The sequence below is a fragment of the Sminthopsis crassicaudata genome, chromosome 2 (assembly GCF_048593235.1).
Source record: "Sminthopsis crassicaudata isolate SCR6 chromosome 2, ASM4859323v1, whole genome shotgun sequence".
Lineage (NCBI taxonomy): Eukaryota > Metazoa > Chordata > Mammalia > Dasyuromorphia > Dasyuridae > Sminthopsis > Sminthopsis crassicaudata.
Window position 1 is genome coordinate 277,068,057 of NC_133618.1, and position 25,825 is coordinate 277,093,881.

Sequence of the window (25,825 nt, forward strand, 5' to 3'; positions counted from 1 at the left end):
GAAAAGAAAATAGGCATTATTTTTATTTACTTTTAGGGACAAGTGAATTCATTTTAGAACAGAAAGTCTATACTAATATTAATTTGCTTTAAAAAAATTTCTTATCATTTTCTCAGAGCAACATCAGGAAAATAATATACCTTAGAGTGAGAAAGTATTGGGTTCAAATTCTGCTTGTAGCATAATGTCTCTATTAGCCTGAGCAAATCACTTAAATTTTTAGTGCTTCCTTTAGGCAAATCTAAAACCCTGACTTCTTTAATAAGTAGTTATAAAATAACTTTTAATTCAGGCATTGTGCGAAGTACTGGGCTTACAAAGAAAGGCAGAAGATAGTCTCTCCTAATCTAAAGGGAAAGACAGAATGTTAACAACTATGTACAAACATAGTTCACACTGGAGTTCTACATGAGTAGATTGAGTTTTTTCATGTGGGAGTTCTCATACACAATGAAATCATGGGTTTGTTTAAAAAACAAACAAACAACCAAATTCCCAAACCTGTGTGCCTAAGTGAATTTTTATTGCAAAAGAAGCTTCTCTGCACTTGAGGACTTGCTGGTTACTTTTCTCTCAAGGTCCCTTCTGACTCTCCTGCTCTTCAGCCTTTGGACTCTCCTCCAGCTCAGCCCTGAACTGAGTCTCCATTCTAATCTTGGCTTAGCAACTGACTTAGGTGGTCTTGGGCAACCACTTGCATAGTGTGTGATTCATTCTTCGGGGCTGTAAAACAGGGATAATGTTACTGACCTCCCTCAGAGGTAGATAGTATGAATTAACTCCTGTAATTACCAGTTGCTGTGCTCTGGATACATGAAGTGCTCTATTAATGCCAACTATTATCACAGCAGCCCCAGGAACAGCTTTGTTTCAAAAGAACAAGGCTCACAGAAGATCTGCTTGGCAAAACACTGACAACCGAACGTTGCAAACTTTGCACAGAAGCAATATTTCCAGCATTTTCCCCAAAGCAATCGTGAGTAAATTGCTCACTAGGGGTGGAAATGGTTTTCGACCAATTTTGCCTCTTCTGATCTATGCACCCTGCAAGGCTTAGTCAATGCCAGGTAACTTATCCTTCGTAAGTCCACTGTTTAGTGCAGATGAAGAATCCAGAATGGTATAATTTTGACAGGAGAGAGATTTCTGTGTAGTGGTATGTATTAAGAACAAATGACTTGTGTGCTTTGTTCAAGAAGGTAAGAGCTTTATAAATTGAACCTATAAATTGTAATTATCAAGCATCCAACTTGGACATGTTTTGTTGAAATGCAGAGAAAAAATAGGCAGCCTGTTAGCAACTTAGCTTGAGCTTTATTTTATAGAAACATTAAAAAAAATGCCCCCTCATCACCACAGGTAAGGAAATAGAAGAATTATGATTCAGAGAGCTAGGAAATAACTATCTCAAAATAATGGGTTTAAAAATAATATTGATTTTCTATTATTATTATTGTAGGCTTAGAAAAATTGGCCCTTATAATTTAACATCTTGTTTATTTTGATGAGAGGTCTCTCCTTCAGTTATTCTGTGGATTATTTGCTACACTTTCATGATATCAGCATATTCTCTTGCATAATAATTACACTTTTTGAACTGCAAAATCGGGGTACTCTGATTATTAGAAGGAGAATAGGGAAGGAAAAGACAGATAAATACTATCGAGTCTGATTCTTAGAAGGAAAAGAGAGATTGTTTTTCTTCAACTAGAGTGAGTTCACTGGCAAGTTCTTTCCATTTTGAAATGGTAGAAAGAGCAAGATCCAAAGAGCTGGGGTGGGAGGCTTGGGCTTGAAGTGATGAGGTCTTCAAAGGTAAGCAGAGGAATTGATAAAAATTAACCACTTAGATAAGCAAGAAGAAGGTTTTGATAATGGAAATCAATTTAGTTCTTAGGTCCCACCCTCTAAAGATAATCCAGTCAGAAATTCAGGTTATGTCAAGATTCTGAAGCTAAATTTTCCTATTAAACCTACTTGTGGGCCATCCAGTGGCTGCTACCTTCCTTTGGATCACCTGCTATGGCACTCTGCCTTGTGGTGTCTTTTCCCTTCCCTTTCTCCCATACCACATGGTATCTCCCCTAACTCCACTATGCTTCTCATCCCCACTTCTCCTTGCAGCTAACTAGTTCTTTTAAGGTGCTAAGTCCCTTTCAGGATTCAGTTCCTTCTGCTGGGTAATTGTGAGTTCCACTCAGAACTTTTTTTTCATATGCTCTCCCAACTCTTTCATATTTACCATTCCCAGTGTCTACTGTATCTCTTCACTTTGTAACCTATTCCTCTAAATAAATCTATCTTTGTCAAAGAAAATGGCTGTTGTGAATTCTTCAACTTTTGGTGCCTACCATCCCTGGTGATAGACCCCATATCATAGGTCGCATCAGTTATTGGATATAGTAACTAGATCTGAAAAGTAGCCTATTTATGCAGAGGAGAGAATTGGCTTTGGAGTGATTTCTCCAGAAGGAACTGCTAGAGATACAAAAGTATTTTGAATATAATCTTATCTCTAGTAATAAGCTTATGTGGAGCTTCCCGGAGAGATAGCTAAAATGCAGATGATATATAGCTGATTGATATGTACCATTAGGCTATAATCTCTCTAAGGGCAGGGACTGTTTTTTGCCTCTTTTTGTATTTCCCAAGCTAGCACAATGCCTGGAATACAGTAGTAGCTTAATAAATGTTTATTGATTGCTTAATTGATTAGTACTTCTAGTAGCTATATACTTACATAAAACAAGAAAGAAGCTCTGGCTACCTAGCTCTCCTTCTGGAAGACATCTTGTAACTGCTGGGGGTGCTGTAGAAAATGAATTGCCCATTTTTGCTACCACATAAAAGGGTTATGACTATTATTCAAAGGATGTTACTTTGTAAGGGAAAACAGGCATTGCTCATGTTCACCTTTAGAGTCAAATGAATTCACTTTAGAACAGAAAGCCTATACTAATTCTAATTTGCTTTTTTGAATTTATTCATCATTTTCTCAGAGCAACATCAAATAGATTTTGTAATGAAATAGGAAGAAATGTATTAGAAACATATTTTATTTCTAAAGATGAACAATAATTAAGGTACATATACTGCCCTCAGGACTTTTTTTTTTTTTTCTTTAATGAGAACATTGCCAAAATGCTCCACCTTAAAATTACCTTATAACTTTCATCGGTAACAATGAAACTGTTTTCTGTATGGTATGTTCAGCATTTATACATGCTGATGTTATTAACAAAAATAAGACTGTCTTAGGATGACATGGGCCCTCCTGGCTTTTTGTGTTATAGTAGAGAAAAATTTCACATTCAATCCATCAGAGATAACCGTGGTAAGTTATCTGATGGATTTATCTTTGCTTATGTTGTATGAATATGGAAGGGAATTAAATGTGTGTTTACAGTTTGATAAACATTCAACATAAATTATACATTTTAATTTCATTTATTAGTTCGGGACTATGGAAAGCGGGGATTTCATAGCATACAAACTGCCATGCAGATTGAAGGATTAGACAGGCTCCTGAAAAGGTGCACTAATTGTAAGCACAAAATCCATTCCGGTTTTAAAGCAGTCACTACATGATGTGTGGTACTCGGAGTTGAAGTAAAGTAGAAGAAGAATCTGGTTCAAACCAAGTGACTATGTGATTGAGGCAGAATGTTTCAGGTGGGGAATTTACTGGAGAACTCCGAAATCCTGCCAGCCCATCACTGTCACCAGGAATAACTTCAGAGCAAATACCCTTCCTTAGCATTTGAATACTTATACTGATGTTGCAAGCATGGAGCTATTCTTTCCCAAAGCTCTCTTTATCATGTTAAGGAAGCAGGCCAGGCCTCCTAGCATTAGCATGAGTCTAAACCCTCCCTTTCCTAGCGGGTTCCCCCCCCACCTGGATATTATCTTACCACATAATGATTCCAAAAATCTCACAGAGATTAATGGTGATCACATAATTTCAGAAAGTCAGTACTCTATATGTAGAAATATATTGGCAATAAAAACCAGTCACTGTTGTGCCTTTTCCCCAGTAGAGGATCTCTCACTTTTCTTTGATTTTTAAAGGCTTCAGATCAATAACTGGAGTGACATTATTAACAGCTCCCTCAACACCTTGGCCAGCACTAATATTAAATCCATTATACCTTCTGTTTGACATTTGCAGTACAGCAGAAAGTGCTGTAGATACAGTCACACTGTCTTGGGACCAAGGTTGGATGCTGGGTTAGTAAGATGGTTTTCCTTGCCTGACTTCTAAATTCAGCTCATTGATAGGAAACTGGAGCTATTTCAGAAAACTACACTGGGCAGTAAATAATTCAACTGTCAAAGTACAGGTATCTCCCATCCGTGTGGCTTTTTGAACAAAGCACTGAACCAATCTTCAGATGAATGCTGAAATTCCTTATTGTTTCCTTGTCTGCCATTTGTACCTGTTATCCCATCATCTATTGGGGAACCTTCTAATGAACTCCTTGGAGAGATGAACATGAAGATCTGCAAAAATGAGCTGCTTCTGTTCTTTCTAGTCAAAGCAGAATCTGATCAGATTTCCTTCATCTCATAGGCATAGGCATCTGTATAAGGGCCTCGATGATTCCATTTTGTTAATGAAGATGTCTGTAGAGCTTGGTAATTTAGGCAACATTTAACGGCATGCACATAACAAAAATCACATAGCAAATGACTATCTCAACCTGTTCTTTTTCATCCCATAGCAGTCTAGTTTACAGTTAAAACTTTTAAAGGAAGCCTTATAGCCAGTATCTCAGAGAATCAATGGGTTAAATTTGCTGTTGTAGTTATTCTTCACCCAAAGTACTGTCTCATACATTTTGCTAAGTTGTCTAAATCCTGGTGTTGTATTGATTTCTCCCTCTATGAGCTCTCACCCATTCAATAAGCTGCAAGGACCCTCGTCCTAGCTCAATTCACTCTAAAGCAAGGCTGGGATATGTTATTCCTGATGGTAGACCTACAGTTTGGAGCTTATTACCAGGAAGCTAAAAACAGCTTTCACAACAGAAAAGGAAACTTTTTCTTTTAAAAAAAAATAAATAAAAAAAGAACAATTGACCACAGCTTTTCTATGGCCTGACCTTAGGAATAGGGTCCTATGGTTAGAAAACTGGAAAACCTTTCTATATGTCTCTAGCATTACTTGGAAACAGCTGGTTTTCCATTTACTGAGCACTTAACAGTAGCTATGCTGAATTTATTAAAAGAAGAGTATGGCAATCATAATCCCAAGACTATGGAACCATTAAAAGGAATGAAAAGAAGATCTATGGAGAGTAAATTAAGCATTCAGGCTATATGGTCCAGAGATTCTGAGCTCACCAATATCATGGGAGCCTGCAGGTTAAGGAAAGCATTCTCCAAAATGGTCAAATCAACCTTTAAAAGGAGTAATCTTTAATTTGATAATTTTTTTTTTAACCCAAGGAATCCATTTTTTTTTTTCATATGTCCTAAGAGTTTCTTTAGGATCTTAGGGCTGAATATTAAAAGAAATACCATATTTACTCAACTATCAAGGAAGACACATGCATATATGTTTAGGGTGGCTGTATAGTCAAGATTTTTCCTTTTATTATTTCCTTTCATTATTTTCATACTGATTTAAGACAAGACAATCAAAGGACTGGCTGCTCAAAGCAACAGAATTCTTATTACAGCCCAGTATCATTGCCTCTTAGGTTAGTTTAGTCCTTTATTTCCTTTTATTATAATGCCAAATGTTATTTAGGTTTCAGTCATTTAGTAATGCTACACTGAACACATCACAAGGCTTCTGAAAAATTCCACACCTACTAGCCTCTTCATTTTCATAATACTCATATATTTGTAGACTTTTTTCCCAAATTACACTGCTATTTAAAAAAAAAAAATCTATGTCTTAACATAGTTTAAAAGATTATGTCGCTATGAACATAAACACTCTTCCACGCTATTAAGATTCAGAAAATCTAGTTAAAATTCTTTCAGCTTTTAAGAAACATAAGCAGCTTTGGGATGTAGTGCCTGACACTAACTTTTTAACTAATTCCCTTAGACGGATCATCTGCATTAGTGAAGATATTTGGTTAAAGGTAGCACCTTCAGCAGCTTTTCAGTACTTGAGCAGTCAATCTCAATGTTATTAAGCACTGAAGGTCTGAAATGGCCCAAACCAAGGATTTTCAACACAAAGAAAGTATAACATTCACCCAAATGATTCCTGAATCACAAGCAAGAAGGGGAGAAGCTCTTCTTACTGGGACTGCCGTGTCAATAGTGGAAAGCTTTTATTTGGTAATGTCACTCATGCTTTTTACTTCTGAGCAGCAAGGAAAGCTTTTGAGGAGAGTAGGAGAAAGAAGCTTGGGCAAAATGGCTGCCTTTTTTCCGGCAGTGAGTCTTCTGTGTGAAAAAAATCAGCATTCAACTTCAAAAGAGAGGAGTTGCCAAGTTCTAGGGGTATCTGTGGAAGGTGATAATGGATGGGAGAAGAAAGATGAGTACCCTAAGAATATGATGCAAGCCTCTGTCTATATGGATAGTTTGTAGATGATGTGGATTTCAACCAAAATCTAGACCTATTTTGATATTCATTATAATTTAGGACCAACAACATTTCAACTGAAATATGTGATGAGTTTTTGAACCTACCTTGTGACAAAACTTGTTTCCAGGGGCAAGGGTATTGAAGGAAAAGGACCGGCAAACAATTGCTTTCTTTAGATCTGTGTCTGGGGGGTTTATAAATTATAAACCTTCCACACCACTAAGCTGTGGCCAGTCTAGAATAACAACATCTGTAGAGGCTAGAGTCTACTTCTGTCCCTTTCTATTATTAGGGAATAGGGACTGGTTCAACATTTCCCAGAGGCAATAGTCTTCTTTTTCCTTCTTTCTTATTTCGTAAGAAAGCCTACTATGTAAAAGCTAGATGCAGTTAGTATCTTCTTGAAAGGACTCAGAAAGAATTATTTTCTTTCTTTATCGGCTCAAGGGCTCCAATATTAACCCGAGATTTGTTTCTCCATTTTTCTCTCCTAATAAAATATTTTTTTGCCTTATGAATCTGTTTTAAAACAACAGATCAAGTACAGTACAAACATCTTTAAAGAGTACAAAAATAATTTCCCAAGTAAGCAAATAAAACTTTGCACTTCAAATCAGGCCTTGATTCATTAAAAATCTTAAACTTCTCATGAGAAAAATTAACATTTAAACCACTGCTGCTTGGCCAAGCACTCCACCACACAAGAATATGAAATATCTCCTCTAAAAAAGTACAAAAAGGACAAAACCACAAATGTGGAACTTCAATTAATTTAAAGCCCCAATCAGCAAAGAATAAATCCTTCGCAGATCTAATTACCAGAGCTCTCGGAAGACCCAGGCCGACCAGCCAATCTTCCCCGTGTTTGAACAGCTTGATGAACTAGGGGACTGATGGATATCAAGTCATTTTGTTTAATTTATAAATGGATTTTCCCCTAATACTTAAATTATCATCAGTACAACACAATGAAAATGGGAACATTCTGAATGCAAAGTCTATAAGAGGCCTGGAAGGAATCCCAATGAGGAATGTCACCTCTGTTCATTCCTCTATACAATTGATCTAATTAAATACTGAGGGTGGAAAGGCAGTTTAAAATGTAGCCATTACTGTTTTCTTTTTAGCCTTAATTTATCTGTTCACATCTTTCAAGTACCTTCTGATGCTTAAAAAAAAAAAAAAAGAACCAAGAATTCTGCATGTGCCCAGTATTTTTCATTCGATACAAACCTATTCATAGATTTTGCTGAATAATAAATAAGTACATTGCATTTAGCCACTGTAACAATCCAAGAAGAGGGTATTCTAAATCAGAACCTTTTTTAGTCATCTGAAAGAAAAAACTAAAGAAACTAATGCCTTTTGTATGTATTGTTCAACCAAAATTAGATCCTTGCTATTATACTTATTAAAATGTCTCTTTATTTTCAAATCTCTTCCTGATTTAATTACTGCATGGAACTGAAAGCCTTGCACAGCATTGTTAAATACCATTAGACCTATTTATAGTCTCTTCACACCAGCAACTTGAGCTCAATCATTTGGTAAAGGTCCTGCCCGCCAACCCACTCATTGTGATTGCAATTCCCACCTGGCTCAGGGGTCTCAGACTGAGAAGATGAAGACGCTGAGCTGGCTCCATCCTCTGCTGTCCCCTGTGAGAGGAGACCTCGTCCGGGCGGAAGCTTCATGCCCAGCTGCTCTGCCATTTCCACATGGTCTCCTGGGTGGACATAGTCAAACACACTGCTGCCTGTCAGTTCCACCTAGGGAGACAAAAGAAATGGTGGGAGAGGAAAGAAGGAAAAGAGAAGGGTTACTTGCTTTTTCATTTCCAACTCCAGGACACTATTAAGTTAGGCACTGAATAGAAATGCAAATCTGGCTCAGTCCAAGAAACACAGGCAATATTAGCAGTCAGCATAGACTCAGTCTTGATTAGGCCTAAGGTGTGGGTTACCGAAGCATCAATAAACCCCAAAGAAAATAAGGGTGTTTCTATACTTAGGTGACAAATATTTAACCCCATTTAAAATGGGGGGGGGGAAATCCTACTAAAACCCTTGGCTTTTAAAACTAGATTAGTGGCAATAAATATCTGGATTCGTGTAAATATGGTCCTGGTTTATTTCAGCTTTCTTGAATGCATTTTTATACATGTAGGCAGTACAAAAGGCTTATTTCTATGTAAATTTAAATGCATAAAAAGTGCTGTTTAGGAATATATGAGAAGACATAATGTTTTCATTAAATATTACTCATTAGCTCTGTAATCACATGGAGAATTTTCCACATGAAAAAAGGTCAGCTTGGGTCTAAGCCAGGGAGTTTCTTTTTCTTTCTTTTTTTTTTTTTTCCTGCTGGTATCAGCTTGTTCTGACTTCAATCTAATAAAATAGATTTTTTACAAATCTCCTCGAGGATAGTTTTTATGTTCTATTTTGTATGTGGTTAAGCTGCCTACCAACGCAGAGCAATGAATGTAAGAATGCCAGAGAAGTCAGATTCCAGCTGAAATCCTGCATGATTCATCAATATCAGAGGTGGCCCCAGTTTGGATTATGGGTTGTATTAAGGGGGTATTTGCTGTTTCTAGGATTGGGCTAATTTCCGTAGACTTCTATCCTCACCTCCCATCTTGTAGCACTCATTTTCTTTCAAGTACAACAATGACACTGCCAAAGGAAATGCACTGGGGTTATAGATACTACAAAGAAGCAAGAGGCATCAAAGCTGGACAAGAAAAAGCTGTTTCCTAGATCACTAATGGATTTTTCCTGCCCTGAGTCGTTTAATGGTTAGTAGATCAGCTAACACAGGCCATGGAAACTAGCTGCCCTTTACAACTTTTCACAAGTTACTCGGTTGGAACTCCCATGAAATAATCAGATCCTGGAAAAATCCTTGGATTTAGAGTGAAGGGGATGTTGGGTCACATCTCAACTCTGATACTTATTACCTGTGTGATTCTGGAGAAATAACTCACCCTCTCTGAACCTTGATTTCCTCATCTGTAAAATGAATGGGTTGCATTAAGTGATCTCCACCACCGGGACAATTCGATGTTCCCTAATCTTGTGACCTTTCTTTCCTTTCTTTCTCTTTCCTTTGTCATCCCTTCAAATTTTAATTTGGCTCTTTGAAATCGGGCAAACTGTTACAAGGAAATCCAGAAGCATATCACTGGAAACCACCGTGTTACATAGAACTCCCAGACCTCGTAAGATCATCACATCTACTTCCAGACACACTGTTTGATTAAAATCTTAACAAGCAACATATCTCCAACATCTGTCAATTAAAAGCAGGGCGGCCAAAGAAACAAGGAACCAATTTCAGTTTGGTTACCAATTCTTGAAAGAAGCTTACCTACCTCTTGCCAAAAACGAGCTACGTTCTCTTGACTATTAAATGACACTCTGCTATGATATTATTTGTCTACTGACTATATCATTTTACAATAACTATTTCATTCATCTGGTATTGTTACAGAGTCTAAATCAGGATTCATAAGTGATCAGTTCCTCTCCTCTGGGAGGGAGGGATTACATGTAAATAATCCCTTTAATGTACGCATTGCCTCTAAGCGTTTCACACAGCAATAAATTGGTAAACTGAATTTGAGCAATTAAGAAATTAAATGAAACTAATAAAATGTGTATTTTAATATTTCTTGATGGTTATTTTGTTTGGGGATTAGCGAATATGAGAAACTAGCTCTCATCTTGCATGGAGGCAAATTGTAGCACTTTAATAAACTATTTCTGTCAGTTTCCTCAAACTCTATCTTTTATTTAATACCACAGCACGCCTTTCGGCACAGGCCACAGATTGTGATAAGCTGACAACGTCGAAGTGCAAAATACTGTAGAGTTCCCGGGTTCCTGATTATTAAACATTCACACAGACCTTTCTTGGTCTCCCAGCTGCTAATGCCTTCCTCTCTCAGATTGCCTTCTCTGATTCTGTACAGAGCAAATATAGACACTCTCCCTCCCATTAAAATGAAAGCTCCTTGAGGTCAGGAACTGTTTTTGCTTTTCTTTGAAGCACAAGATTTGACACAGAGTATACATAGATACAGATGAGGAAACCAAGGCAAACCAACAAGCTCAAGTAATTTGTCCAAGGTCACACAGCTAGTAAGTGTCTGAGGTCAGCTGTGAACTCAATGAAATTATTCTTTCTGATTCCAGGTCCAGTACTTTATCCAATGTGTCATCCAGCTAGGGGAAAATAAGTTATAAGTAAATGCTGGCCAAATGGCAGTGATAGTATCTATGATAATAACCAATATTTACACAGAACCTCAAGGTTTACAAAGCAGTTTACACATGGTATCTCATCTGATCTTATAATAACCTTGTGAGGCTGATACTGTGATTATCCCCCCTTTTATAATAAACATGAGACCTCATGGGAAAAATTAAGTAACTTGCTTAGGATATTACAGCTAAATGTCAGTATTCAAGTCCAGCTATCTATTCATTATTCTCTTGAGCTTTAACAAAGTGTGAGGGGAAGAGGAAACAAATTCAAAAAGGAGTTCAATCTAGGGGAGAGGAGCCAATGTTCTCACCCTACATACATGTACCTTAACATCATTCACTTTAGTTATTTTACCATTGAAACGGCCAGAGTAAAATATATATATATTGCTATGTTTGATGGGGAGATTCAGAGGAGAGGTGATTATATTTTATTCATAAAAGGTTTAATGTCATAAGGTTTAGTGTTATATAAGTACATTTTTCCAGCATCTGCAATCATTTACCCAGTGAGCAGAATTCTACATAGATAGATTTTATCTACACTTGCATTCCTATTAGAAGCATCACTGAATTCCACTTATACTATAGGCATATGATCTGTGTGAGAAGTCCTGCTTCACTCCAGGAGGGTAGTGAATATGCATGGAGTCTCAGAATAGTAAAATCTGATATTTATTTAGTATCTTAGGATTTGAAAAGTATTTGCCTTACTTTATTCATATAAGCTTCATAACAACCCAAAGAGGTAGGTGTTATAAGAATGATTATTTCCCATTTTACAGATGAAGAAACTGAGGGTCAGAGATAGAAAGTAACATGCCTATGGTCACTCAGTTTTTAAGTGATAGGTCCCGTATTCAGACTCAAATATTGCTGATTTAATTCGCAGTATGATAGTCCAGATCTGCAATGGTCACAGCAGCCATCTAGGCAGCTAGATAGTGAAGGCATAGGTTGGAACTAGAATCAGGAAGATCTAAATTCAATGCAAACTCAGACAAACTCAGACTTTAGAACATTATGAAGTTATGTGTAGATGTGTGCATGAATTTTTTTGAGCCTGAAAATGGTCTGTAATTGTCATCTACTATTTATGAGTAATATCGTGTGTGACACTGGGAAAGTCATCTAACTTTTGTTTATCTCAATTTTCTCAGCTATAAAAGGGGATAGTAACAGTACCTACTTTACAGGGTTGTTGTGAAGATAAATGAAATCATAATTATAAAGCACATAGCATATAATAGACACTATACATTCCCTTCCCTAATCTAATCAACTTATTTTACAGTTAAAGAAACTGCGTATCAAGGAAGTTAAGTGATTTGGCAAGTTCATACAGGTAGTAAACTTCATAGGTGGGATTTGAAGCCAAACTTTGTGATTCCAATGGTAGTGCTCTTTTTACTATGTCATGTCCCACTCCTCTTTGTCCAACATTTCACGATATTACTCATAAATAGTAGATGACAATTACAGACCATTTTCAGGCTCAAAAAAATTCATGCACACATCTACACACTACTTCATAATGTACTAAAGTTCTTATGATGCTTATTTTACAAATGAGGAAATTGAGGCACAGAGAGAATGAAGTGATTTGCTCTGTTATTAAGTTAATAAGGTTCAGAGGCAAGATTTGAACTCAGTTTTTTTCTGATTCTACATGTAGCTCCATTCACACCATTAGTCTCTATCTACATGTAATCTGATCAGCTTGAGTTGCTTTTGTTCTCCTCCCTCCACTCTAAGTTTAAACAAAGATATATTGATAGGTAGATCTTTGCAAAGACATTTTATTCTCCTTTGCCCAGAACCCTGGATAATAATCTAAATAATCTAAAAGAAATCTAAATAAACTAAACTTTTCCTACTCATGACCCTCTTTTGCTTGAGAAATTTTTGTGGAACCCAGAAATTTTATAGGCATATAAAATAGGTATGCAAAAGTCAGAGCTATGAAAAAAATCTTTTTGATTCTTTGTTGTCAATTCCATACATTCTGAATTCAGTTCTGTTTTTTTTTAACCATCTGTGTAGATTACCCTGTTTTAGCCTCACTTATTGCATAATTAAAACAAGAGAGTCAGATTTTAGGTTATTTACAATTCTCTAAATCTATAATTCTGTAATCTTAGAAAGAATGGGGCCAGGGAACAAAATAAAGTAGGGCTACTTTATGGACTTCCAATGAAAGTTCATCCCCAACACCAGTATCCTATATCATTATCTTGAGAAAAACCTTTCTTCTAGTCCAATCCCCTCATTTTACAAATGAAGAAAATGAAACCCAGAATGGGGCAGTGAAGTCAAGATTTACACTTAGATCCACTGATGCTACATCTAGATCTTTATCCTCTGTACCACAATGTCTCCCAATTAAATTCAACAACATTTCTTAAGTATTTTTCTACATACAAGGTAGTTCGAGTTGTTCTTGTTTAACCACATATGACTCATTACAAATCCATTTGGGGTTTTCTTGGCAAAGGTAATTGGAGTAGTTTGACATTTCCTTCTGTGTCTCATTTACAGATGAAAAACTGAAGAAAACAGGGATAAGTGACTTGCTCAGAGTCACGTAGCTAGTAAGTGTCTGAGGCGAGATTTGACCTCAGGTCTTCCTATTCTAGATCTGGAGCTCGATCTACTGCATTGTCTAGCTGCCCAAGTAGTTATATTTCAAGTAACCAGTGCCAAAATTCCTTGTATACTTTGATATATCATCATAATTATAGCTTCATGCACCTGTTACTGAACCAATATAGCTTTTGCTCTTTTGAATTAATTATATAGTAAAGGAGAATTCTCTAAAAAAAATCTGGCAGCATTTTGGGATTTGGGATCATTAATGGCTAGTGCCAAGCCTGGATCAGGACCATGGACAGTGTCTGGATGCTGCTCTTCTTCCTCTAATTCTATTATCTGCACCTACAAAATCTGCTTGCATATACTCAGGAGTCCCACTACAGAGATGGCTCTCTTACAGGTGTTCTCTGTTCATTTCTAAATGAAGACACTGGAAACTGAATCCAAAAGTCTCATATTTTGTGAAACATCATTCAACAAATAATTACTAAATGTCTTCTGTATGCTGAGACACCTAGATGCTGAAAGGGGACAAAAATTATCATAAAACTTGGTTTCTATTCTCATGGAACTTACAGTCTGATATAGAGATGGAGAGAGGAGAAAACCTAAAGGACCCTAAAACTTAAGATGAAACCAAAATATTGATCTCACTGAAAAAAAAAAATCAATGAGACTCAGGCAGAAGCATCATCTTTATGGTCATGTTGTGGGTACTTAACCAGAAAAACATGTTGATATAAAGTATGTAACTCTTAACTTCATGGAATATAATGTTTGGGGGTTATGGTAATTTTACAGAAGAAACAGGGGAAGTTGTTGGGTTTCATAAAGCAAAGCTTCTGGATTCTGTGTAATTTTATTTTACTTTAATAAACCATGTAGTTTATAAGAAGAGTTTTCTGAGTTATTCAACCCTCTATCCTTTCTTTTTTTGGTGTGCAGATTTCTAAAGAATGAATAAAGGAGGCAGAGTCTAGTTCCTCTTTCCTCTATGTCCAACTGAATGCCTAACCAACTTCCATCCTGATCATAAAGAAGAGAAAGAAGACCAAGAAATGGGCCCAATGACAACTGAAATGCTGGTAATGAGCTCTGCAATGGAGACAGAATGTCAAACTTCAATAGTGAACACACAACTTTACAGTCAGTTCCATAATGGATGCTATTAAAACAGTAGCAACTGAAACAAATACCCCTTAGAAAGTAGAAAAAAGAACTGATAATTCCTATGTGCTCCCCTTCTTTTCTATCTTGCAAATGAGAATAATTCTGTCTAGTCACTGCCAATAATAAGCCTCCATCCTGGCCCCACACTTCTCTGTAAAATTTTCAGTGTTTTACAATTTTTATCTCATTTAATCCTCACAACAACCCCTGGAGATAGATGTTATTATTATCTCCATTTTATAGATGAGGAAACTGAGGTAGACAAAAGTTAAGTGACTTGCCCATGATCACATAACTATTAAATGTTTGAGACTGAATTTGAACTCAGGATTTTCTGACTCCTTTCCAGATGCTCAGTCAACTATAGCATCCAGCTGCCTGTTGGAAGAAAGAAATCATACAAATGGGGCAGAAGGAACTCATTACATTCTACCTTCAAATATTAAAAATATATTTTAAAAAACCATATTCTTTACACTTGCATTTGACAATTCACACATACTTTACATATATTCCCTGCTGCCTATTTAGAATTTATACCACAGGGTAGCATTATGCTCATGTTTCAGCTGACTGGTGCCTCAATACATTGTTTGGACTTCTTTGCCAACAGTTTCCCCATCCTGGAGATACCTCCAACCTGAGGCCCCATTTTCCTGACTGGTTTCAGGAACTTCCCCAGTCAGGTATCTGCTGAATCCCCAACCCCCATTCTTTGGACCTCTCTTCATCTTCCTCTCTTTACTCTTACCTGTGGGTCATATGCCAATGTTCCACCCTCACACTTTTCAACTAGATCTGACAAAGTTGGGTTTGTCTAATGCTTGTAGGCCCAAAGTCTTTTGAACTCACGCCAGGCTGCACTACAGTCTCTTATCTTTCAGAACCAATTTGGGTAGGTTTTCCAGCTATTGGCAGGACTGTAGCTTGTGTCTCAGTGTGCCCTAATATCCTCGTTATTTGATTTATAACATAACTCCATGAAATCAAACTGCATTTCCCTCTTACTTCTTTAATTATCACTTCAATTCAACATCAGCAGATTACAAAAATATTCTAATATTAATTCTTCTATGCTTAATTATGATATAGTCAATGAAAAATTATAGCTTTTTTTCCCTCCTAATATTTGCTCTTCTGAATAAGAGGAAGAGTATTCTTGTGACCCTCATCTCTGAGATAATGGACAAGTGTAAGACTTTAATTTTAAAAAAAATATGCAAACATTATTCTGTCTTTTTACATATTGGAATAAAAGAGGACTTCATTTGTTACTTGAGGAATTTTGAATCATTTCCTTTGTATCACAGAACAAAAAATAAAACATTACAAAATGTTTTGGACTTCCCCATTCAGTTTGACTTGAGACCAATTGTTGTTGTTGTTCAGTTGTTTCATTTGTGCCTGACTCTTTGTGAATTCATTTAGAGTTTGTTTGACAAAGATATTGAAATAGTTTGCCAGTTCCTTCTTATTTTACAGATAAGGGAACTGAGGCAAACAGAGTTGAGTATCTTTCCCAGGGGTACATTGCTGTAAGTCTCTGAAACCAGATTTGAACTCAAATTTTATGATTGTAGGCCGGACACTCTGCCTATAGATAGTGATTTTGAGACCAATAGAAAATATCAAAGAGGCATCTCTCTAGTTTCATCCTTTATTTTAGAAATACACCAGCAATTGTTTTTATAGACACTGAGTTCTAGAACAAAGCATGCATTACTAAGTGATCATAGTCAGAAAGAGGTTTGTTTTTCTTTACTCTTCTCTCCACTCTCCACCACTTGCTGCATCTCCTCCAAGCTCCCCATGACAAACTGAACAATCACCAACCCCCTTTCTCATCATCCATAGTCACCTACTACTCACTTCTTTCCCCAAAATCTATTCCACATTCACTTAGCTGGTATATAATTTGCAAATAAGATACAGTTGATTTGGTAAGTGTGAATTTTCCCTGACTAAAAAAAAGTAAATATGCTATACAGCGGTTTGAGTTGACTTTTACATGTTGGGTCACTGTATCCTGCTGGTAGATAGAATGGGGGACTAATTTGTCTTTTCATACATCAAGCAAGCATGTCAATAGCCTTTGTGTGCCCCCTGGAGTGGGCAATATTTTCTACCTACAGTACTGTACTGTGACTCATTGAATTCAGGACTCCAGAATATTTTCCTTGATAGAAAGGGTGCAGTACAAATGAGGAAAGAGGCAGCAACATTGTAAAGTCAACTCCAAAGAAGTGCATCTTCAGTGGATGCCTTTAAAAGGGGAGATTATGAAGTTTATCTTAATTCAACAGGAAGAGCAAGAAGTAATTTTATTCTTCTTAAAACTGAATATTTTTCCTATAAAGATTAATTAATTAATAGAAGAATGGATATTTTTAAGATGGTACCTGAACATACATACACACACACACACACACACACACACACACACACACACACACACACACACACATATATATATATTTATTACATTGCAGGGTACAAATGAGCCCTACCATATAGGGTGGGAATTACTGCTTTGTGAGAAGGAAAAATCTTTCATATGTCAGTGCTTTGAGATCTTAGAGTAGAATACAAGTACTGAGCCCTTTCTGGCTGGGCTCTCTAATTCACTGAGAATCCTAAATGGAAAGAAGGTGATTGGGTATCACCTGTGTCTAGAGGCTGTTGGGTAAAATACTGGAGGAAGCAATACTCCTAGGATTAAAAATATATTGTTCAAATCCATTCTGAGACACTTACTGGCATAAAATATAAAAAGTTCAAGAGATATAGTTTCTGAGTAATTTATCATTTTATTAATCATACTAGGGAAAGGAATTAGTGACATTTTGGAATACCAAACACCCCTCGTAGAATCCATTCAATATTTACGTGCCCTTGGAATAGTGATTGTTCCTGAAAGTGACAATGAACTTTGGTCAAAAAGTAATGATAGAATGAATATAATAAACTTATTCTATTCTGATCACTCAGTCTTCCTCATAGAGACTTATCTATATCTATATAACCTGCCATAGGGTAATCTAGATAAAAAGGGGGATATTGCTTTCACTTAGATTTAGGAATTCATCAGTTCACCTAATCTACTTTCTTGATTAGAACAAGATTGAGGAGAATATGAGAAAATAAAGAGGTAGAAAGGGGAAAATTCTGGACCTTTCCAATGGTAAATTATTAATATAAAAAAGAAACATTCATTTCTTTCACTAGCTGTAGAAAGCTAAGCAAGTCCCTTAACCTGTAATTCAACTTCCTAATCCTAAAGATGGGGATAATAACCTAACTCTCATGGATCTTGTGAGGATTGAATTAGATAATATTTGTAAAATATTTTGCAAACTTTAATGCACTATATAAATACTAGCTCTTACTGGTGAGAGGGCACCACATTGGTATCTAATGCCTTAGAGATCTAGTATATAACAATAATAGTATTAAAAACTATTATTATTATTATTATTATTATTAATATATCTAACAGAATTCAGTCTTGCTGACGCCAGGTCCAGTGCTCTATTCTTATGCACTAAGATCCCTCCTAACAGATGAAGCTTTGAGGTCTGCTAGGAGATACTGATTTGTGGGTTGGGAAACACAAAGATGATGTCCCATGGAAGCAGGCTGTAGAATCTGTGATGTTACTTTTGGTTAACATTTATATTATTGAAGGATAATAACGTGATAAAAGAATAAAATGTAATAAGATGGGAGATCTCGATTAGCATAGGTTTTCCCTTAGATTTACTGGTATCTTAATGCCATCTTCATAACTTTCTACATGGTGCAGAACTATACTGAATATTTATGAACTGTTTTGACAGAAATTTGATGTTCTTTACTGCTCTGTCTCATTCCATGTATTTGCTGACTTATCTGAAGGGAAAATGCATAAAAGCAAGGGGCCTTTTACAGGGATACTTGTATAAATTAGTACAAGAAGAAAGAAAAGTTCCTGTACCAGGATGATGAGGTGGAATGAAAATTTCTGCCAGTATACTCTTCCTTCCTCCCCCCCAAGGAAAATAAGCCTATGTTTATGAGTATGTGCCATCTCTCCTAGATGAATCTGATGTACAATGCCCAAGGCTTATTTTACTTTTAGAAAAGAATGCATCTATTCCTTGTAAGGTTCAGTAGGCCAAGTGGTTTCTTACATATTCCCCTACAAGCTTACGTTGGGTTCAACATCTGGCATACATATGGAAGAATCAAATTCCAAAAAGAATATTAGAGAATCAATCTGGACCCAAAAGACAAGAGTCATTCGTAGAATTTAGAACTAGAAAGGACCTTAAAGGTCCAAAGAAGGAAGCCATGTAAAGTGACTGGTCCAAGATGGCACTTTTAGGGGTAAGTTAAAGAAAAGAACTCAGGCCTCTGGAGTTCTAAATCAGTATTTTTTTTTTTTTTTGACTGTTTTCTACCTGTCAACTTCCATAGAGATTTTTTGGGTGGAAAAAGTAATGGATATTTTTGTTCCTTAGAAAGATGAAGTAAATAAATAAATTGGGGGAGAAGATTCATTGTTCTTCAGTTGTATCTAACTTTTTGTGACATCATTTGGCATTTTCTTGGCAAAGATATAGGAGGAGTTTTTTAGTTCATTCTCCAGCTCATTTTACAGATGAGAAAAATGAGGCAAACAGGGTTAAATGATTTGTCCAGGGTCATTTGTCCAGCTAATAAGTGTCTGAGACTGGATTTGAATTCAAGTCTTCCTGATTCCAGACCCACCACTCTATCCACTGCACCAGCTAGATGCATGGGGACATTTAGGTCACGCCTATTTGTGACCACTGCTCTAGCTAGTGACAATCAGTATTACTGCAAAACTGATAAACCATCCAAATAGGAAAAGTGATCATCTCATAGTGCCATCACTTTGGGCTTATGAACTTCGCATTCATTGTCATCCACATATCTCAGGTCAAGTTGATGTCTGCCATATACAAGTTGCTAAATATGAAGTTGATTTAAGAATGTCCTTGGCAGTTTTCGTTAGTCCTTGCTGTCTGTGACAGATGCTCTCTGTAATCTATCTGTTTTTCTTTTCTTGTAACCTTCAATCAAGGTAATTTTCCACCCCCGCCATATTACAGGAGTGTATCTTGCCTAGTTCTAAAATGCTTGTGATGTGTTGGGTCACATTTACACCCTTTGTCCTCTGCCAATGACACTTTTTTTTTTTTTCAGGGAGAAAGATGGAAAGAGAAAAATAGAGAATGTCCTCATTCTGAGTGGGAAATTATGCCATGAGGATGTTCCTTTGGATAAATGGAACTGGTGAGATCAGATGTCCTTTTAAATAGATTTAATAAGGTTCCTAGAATTTGAAGTTTTGAAAGGATAAAGGGGAAGGTAAGTGAATTTTGGTGTAATTTTCAAAGTATCAGAGAGGAAAGGAATAAATACATTTGAGTTTTATCTCATGGTAAAAAATGAGATGATACCAAGAAATAAACACTTAAAATTTTTTAAATAATTAACACCAATCTGTCACTTCTAAATAACAAATATGTAGCTACCCACAGAACTTCTCTGCTATTCCAATAATGATGAGACTAGGTCACATCTTATAATTATTTGCCAACTATACTGGCACGATCCATTATCTTCAAAAAACACAAAAGTCATTACCATTCTACCTCTGGGTATTGAACAAGAAGTATGTTATGAGGGACAGGATTATGTTTGATTATCAACATCAACACACCTCCATCTTTGATCAATGTGATCAGTACTGATAGTATGTTATTCGGGTAAAGAATTTTTACTGCAGTGTCTGTTATTTTGTGTCTACCAGTTAGGTGGAACAGTGGATAAGTGGTAAGAATAGAATCATAGAAGATATGAGTTCAAATTTGGCTTCAGGCACTGACTAACTGACCCTGGGCAAGTCACTTAACCCTGTTTGCTTTAGTTTCCTCATCTGTAGATGAATCGGAGAAAGAAATATCAAATCACTCTAGTGTCTTTGCCAAGAAAACCCCAAACATTATATGAAAGAGATGGACACCACTGAAACAACTGGGACTCTGAGGTAGTTATTTCTTCTGATTCAAATAGTGTTTTACAGTCATGAAGAAATGAGAAAAGATTTTGGTTAGAATTTTTTTTTTTTCCCAAAGAAAAGGAACCTATGATAAAGATGAGCTCAATTTCTCCATCTGGTTTCTGGGAGACAGGGTGACCTTATTTTGATTCCAATTACAGTAAAAGAACAGTGTTTATAAGATTAAAGTAACTTTGGTTCTGTTTTATGCATGAATATTGATTTTTAAATAACATTAATAATTCCTGCTTTTTTTTCTTGAAGGAACTACTTTATGATGGAAGAGTATCAATAGAGATGGTTAGATGAGTCACAATGATCAGGTCATACCACAGACAGCATAACAAAGATTACATTTGCTACTTAGCAACAAAAACAACAAAGAGGACCATTTTGTTCTATACCTCAGAAATCTTTCTGTGCAAGGAAAAAGGGGGAAAAAGAGGGGGGTATCTTTTCAAACATTTTAACAGAGACAGGTTCTCAAGTCACAAAAACTCACTCCCATAGAACACTCAGAATGTTTAAATAATAATCAAGCAGGAATAATTCTCCTTTAGAAAATACCTTAAGGTTTGTAAATAATTTGGCATACATCACCTCATTTGAGCCTCCCGATGAGGAAAGTGATGATTATCACCCCCATTTTACAAATGAGAAAAGTGAAGGTTGAGATGCTAAATGAGTTGCCCATGGTCATGGAGGTAGCAAGGGACACAAATAGAATGTAAAACTAGATGTTCCTGTCACCAAGTCCAATAGCCATTCTGTAGATTACCTTCCTTCATCTTCCCTTAAGTTAAAGATACTTAATTCAAGTTTGCTTGCCATCCATGAAACCTGTGTCAAGAAGACTATGTTTACAGGGTAGAGTTAGAGTTGGTTCAGTTTCAGATTTTCAGATTCTCTTAGAGAAGCCTACCAGAGTGCTAGACCTAGCATCAATAAGGACTGGGTTCCAATTTTACCTCCAAAATGTACATTGTACATTCCAAAATGTACAATGGGGGTCAGAATAAATGGCCTCTGAGCTCCCTCCCAGCTCCCTATTAAGGATATGTTATGAACAGAGCAGACAGTGACTCAGTGGATAGAGCAGTGGCTCTGGAATCAGGAAGATCTGAGTTCAAATCTAGATACAGACACTTAGTAACGCTGTGACTCAGGGCAAGTCACTTAACCACATTTGTCTCAGTTTCTCATCTATAAAATAAACTGGAGAAGAAAAATGACAAACCACTCTAGTATCTTTGCCATGAAAACTCTAAAATGGGTCATGAAGAGTCAGGTATGACTGAAACCATTGAACAGTAACAACAAATGAGCAGAATACTGTGCCGATGCTGGCAGAATCATAAAATTAGGGAAGACCCGGTCTCTGCCTCCTTTATAATTTACAGGTTTTTCTAGTGAATAGAATGCTGGGTAGAATCAGAAGTTTTTATAATGCCTGAAAGTGTAACAATGATTCACATTTAAATAATGATAATAGTAGCAAGTATTTATAGGGCACTTGAAAATTTCTAAGGTGTTTTACAAATATGATCTCATTCTATCCTCAAAATAATTCTGGTAGATAGGTGCTACTTCTTTCCTCATTTTAGAGGGGAGGAAAGTGAGGCAGGGATTAACTGACTTGCCCAGGATAAGCCAGTAAATGTTTGAGCTTGTATTTGAATTTAAGTCTTCCAGTCTCCAAGTCCAACAGATGTTTACAAAGTGCTTTCCTGATAACCTGCGTGGCAGAGTCAGTCTAAGTATCAAATCTTACCTCCCAGAGCCTTCCTTGCTAGGTTTCTACGGAGAAAAATCCATTTAGCTCTCCAAGACTCACTTTTTTTATCCTTAAAATGGGGATACTAGTAGTTGCTTTACTTATACTCTCCACAGGGTCATTTTGAAGAAAGCACTCTGCCAGCTTTAAGAATGATGGAAATTTGAGTGATCATTATGTAGTCAGACATTGCAGAGGGCTGGCACTTAGTGCTAAATATTAATATGAAGTCTGATCCTCTTAATACAATCAGGAAAAATAAAATTATGTGCAGGAGCAAAGCATCAGCTTTTTTTAAGAGCTTAGTTTTCTAGGTAGTAAATAGCCTCTTCTTGGGCAACAAGAAACTCTCTCTAAATATGCTGAGTGAATTAATTCACTTCACGAGGATGAGCAACTTGGTCTTGGAGCATATTTTACTCTCAGTGGCTCACCAAAGGATAAGGACCTAAAATACTATTACTAGTATTTCATCTTGGCTGTTGAAACTGCCAAGTGTAGTGGTGTTTTGGGTCATTTTCTATGAAGCAAGTCAATACCTTGAGCACTCTCAAGGTGCCACTTTAAAGGAATAAGTTAAAACCCAGCTTTAATAATAGACTATAAGTTGCTCTTGGCATAGAGGACGGGCATGTAAATAGAATGGGTAAGGAGAGAAAAATAAGACAAATACCAGAAATCAGTACAAAGACTAAGAGGATTAAAGGAAGGGGGAGATTAACATAAAAAGGCCAGATTGAAAGGACCTGCAAGAAAAGAAATAAGTGGAGAGGTGAAGGTGTCAACAATCTCAAAAGGAGTGGAAATGTGAGATCAAATCAATCAATTAAAAATTTATTAAACATAGATTATATTCACTTGTCTTTTGCAAGTTCTATGGCATGTAAAATATGGTTCCTGTTGTCTAGGAACTTGTAATCTCCATGAGAAGATAAGAAATAAATACTTTGAAAAATTAACAACATAAAGCGATGGTGGCTTGTTCAAAGGATATGAACAAATAAGGAAGAAATGTAAATTTTCCCAAATCACGTGAAAGAAATGCTCCAACTTTTCTTAAAACATTGAGAGAAATGAATTTTCACCTTACACCCATGAAAGGGCAACTGGAGGGAAACACAATGTTGGAAGAATTGCACAAAGGCAGAAAGACAATACATCATTGATAAAGCTGTGAATTGATCCATCTATTCTGAAAAATAAATACTACTGTCCTATAAAAAAGGATGAGTAGATTGGTTTTAGAAAACGTGGGAAAACTTGCATGAAATAATACAGAGTGAAATGAGTAGAACCAAGAGAGCATTGTATATGTAATAGCAATCTTGTTTAAAAAGTAACTGTGAATGACTAAATTATTCTGGGTAATTTGATCATTCAAATTAACTATGAAGCACTTAGGAAGTAAAATGCTATCCATATCCATAGAAGTAATCAATATGTAAAGTATATATTGTATGGTTCCTCATATGTAGTTATATCAAGGGTTGGCTTTGCAGGGTTGAAATAGAGACAGTTCAGAACTGAAAAAAATGACAAAGAAAGTAAATAATTCAAAATTATCCATGAAGAATTAAACTATTTGACACAGTGATCTTACTATTAGGGGTATATACTGTGAAAGTCAAAGATAAATAAAGGTCTTATATGTATTAAATATTCAAAATAGCATTTAGTGAGATAGCCAAAAAAAAAACAAAACAAAAAAAAACCCAGAAAGGATTATCATTAATTGGCTGAATAAAATGGGACACGTATAATAGTGCATTACTACATTGACAAAATGATGAGAATGAAGAACTTGGAAGAACATATAAACGGAAATAAAAAAATACAGAAGAATCATATAAGTATTAACTACAACGAGGTAAGTGAAAACAATTTTTAAAAGCAGTCAAACTGAATAACTAATAGATATTTTTGTCCTAGAGAAGAGTTAAAGAAATACAAGCCCCTTCTCTCAAAAGAGAAAGGGATGACTACAGTTCCAAATCTTAGAATGTTGTCGGACGGATACATTTTTGCTGGTATTACTTCACTGTTTATCTTTGTTATAAATTCATTGCTTTCCTTGTTATAAAGGAAGAATTTGATGGGTGGGAAATATTTTGATTGAAAAATTAAGCCTAAAAGCAAAAAGCATCAACACTTAAAAATATATATATGAGAATATCAAAAGAAATCTCATAAGAGAGTGATTCAATGTCAAAAATAAGAACAACAAATTTTGGTATAGAGCCTCATTGTTTTCATTATCTTTAAGGAAATTGTTGCTTGTTTCCAAAAATACCCTCCAAAAAACAAAACAAAACAAAATAAAAACCCAACCCCAAAACCACACTTAAGAAAAACAAACAGTAAATGCTCTAAGTTCAGAGAAGGATTAAATTATGGTTTAGGCAGATGATACTCAAGGTGGAGAATGAGGAAAATCAGGGTTTTTTGTTTTGTTTTGTTTTGTTTTGTTTTTGTGGAAACAGATCAAAAGCTTGAACACAAAGTGATGCGATCACCATTTAAGTAGATTGTAAACTCCTGGAGAGTAGGAAGAGGTCATCTATTTCTCTCAATTCCTCTGTGAGACCTAGCACAGCATTGAAACTATGGCAGATACGAAATCAATCCTGGCAAATTGATTCATTGATTGATTTTTGGCACTCAGCAGCCAGCTTCCTACTAATATGCATTAACCTTATTTTTTTCTAAGTATCAAAGAACAGACTAAATAAATCATAAACAGGATATGTCCTATTTTGCTTGGTTCCCAAGTCCATACCTCAAAGTCAGCTGCTTGGTACAGATCCTGGCAGTTATAAGTGGAGCCAGGGAACCAACTTCCTGCTCCACAAATTTAAGCCCTGAATGTATATCTTCCCTCATTTGTTTCCCTAGCTGACATAAAGAAATTCACTTGCATTTTTAAAGCTTTTTTTATGGAAAAACATGTAGATCAATAAAATTCTACATCCTGTCTTTTACCAAGGCACTTTACATTTTCAATCTAGTTTGTTTTTTCAAAATAAAGACTCTAGAAGACTTAACATCTGGATTACTTATCTGCTTTATGGGGACTCCTCAATAGAGGGACTCTGTCTAGATTATGAGGGACTTCAGAAAGAAGGGCTACTTTGGATATATGGCCATGAGAACCATCCCATTGGCGTACTATCCCAGACTAGCCATGCTGGCTACAGTTCTAAAATTAAGAACAAACTCTGCCTATGTGGCAACCACCATCGATATTGATGCTTTGTGTCTTCATCAGAAAGGTGAATCTCTTCTTAACATTTTACATGCAGTTTTCAAAATCAGAGGCAAAAGGGTATTCTCAAAAGGTCAGTGACTTTGAAAACAGATGACTTGATTACAAATCTTAATTCTGGTATTTTCTACTTGTT

General features: G+C 36.1%; 1 protein-coding gene across 1 annotated transcript in view; it reads right to left on the reverse strand.

The window, feature by feature from the left end:
• NPAS3 (neuronal PAS domain protein 3) overlaps positions 1 to 25,825 on the reverse strand; it is a 1,108,236-nt gene that overhangs the window by 168,363 nt on the left and 914,048 nt on the right. The window contains 1 exon segment of the mRNA XM_074289550.1: positions 8,148 to 8,322. Within this exon segment, the coding sequence (XP_074145651.1) occupies positions 8,148 to 8,322 (175 nt within the window).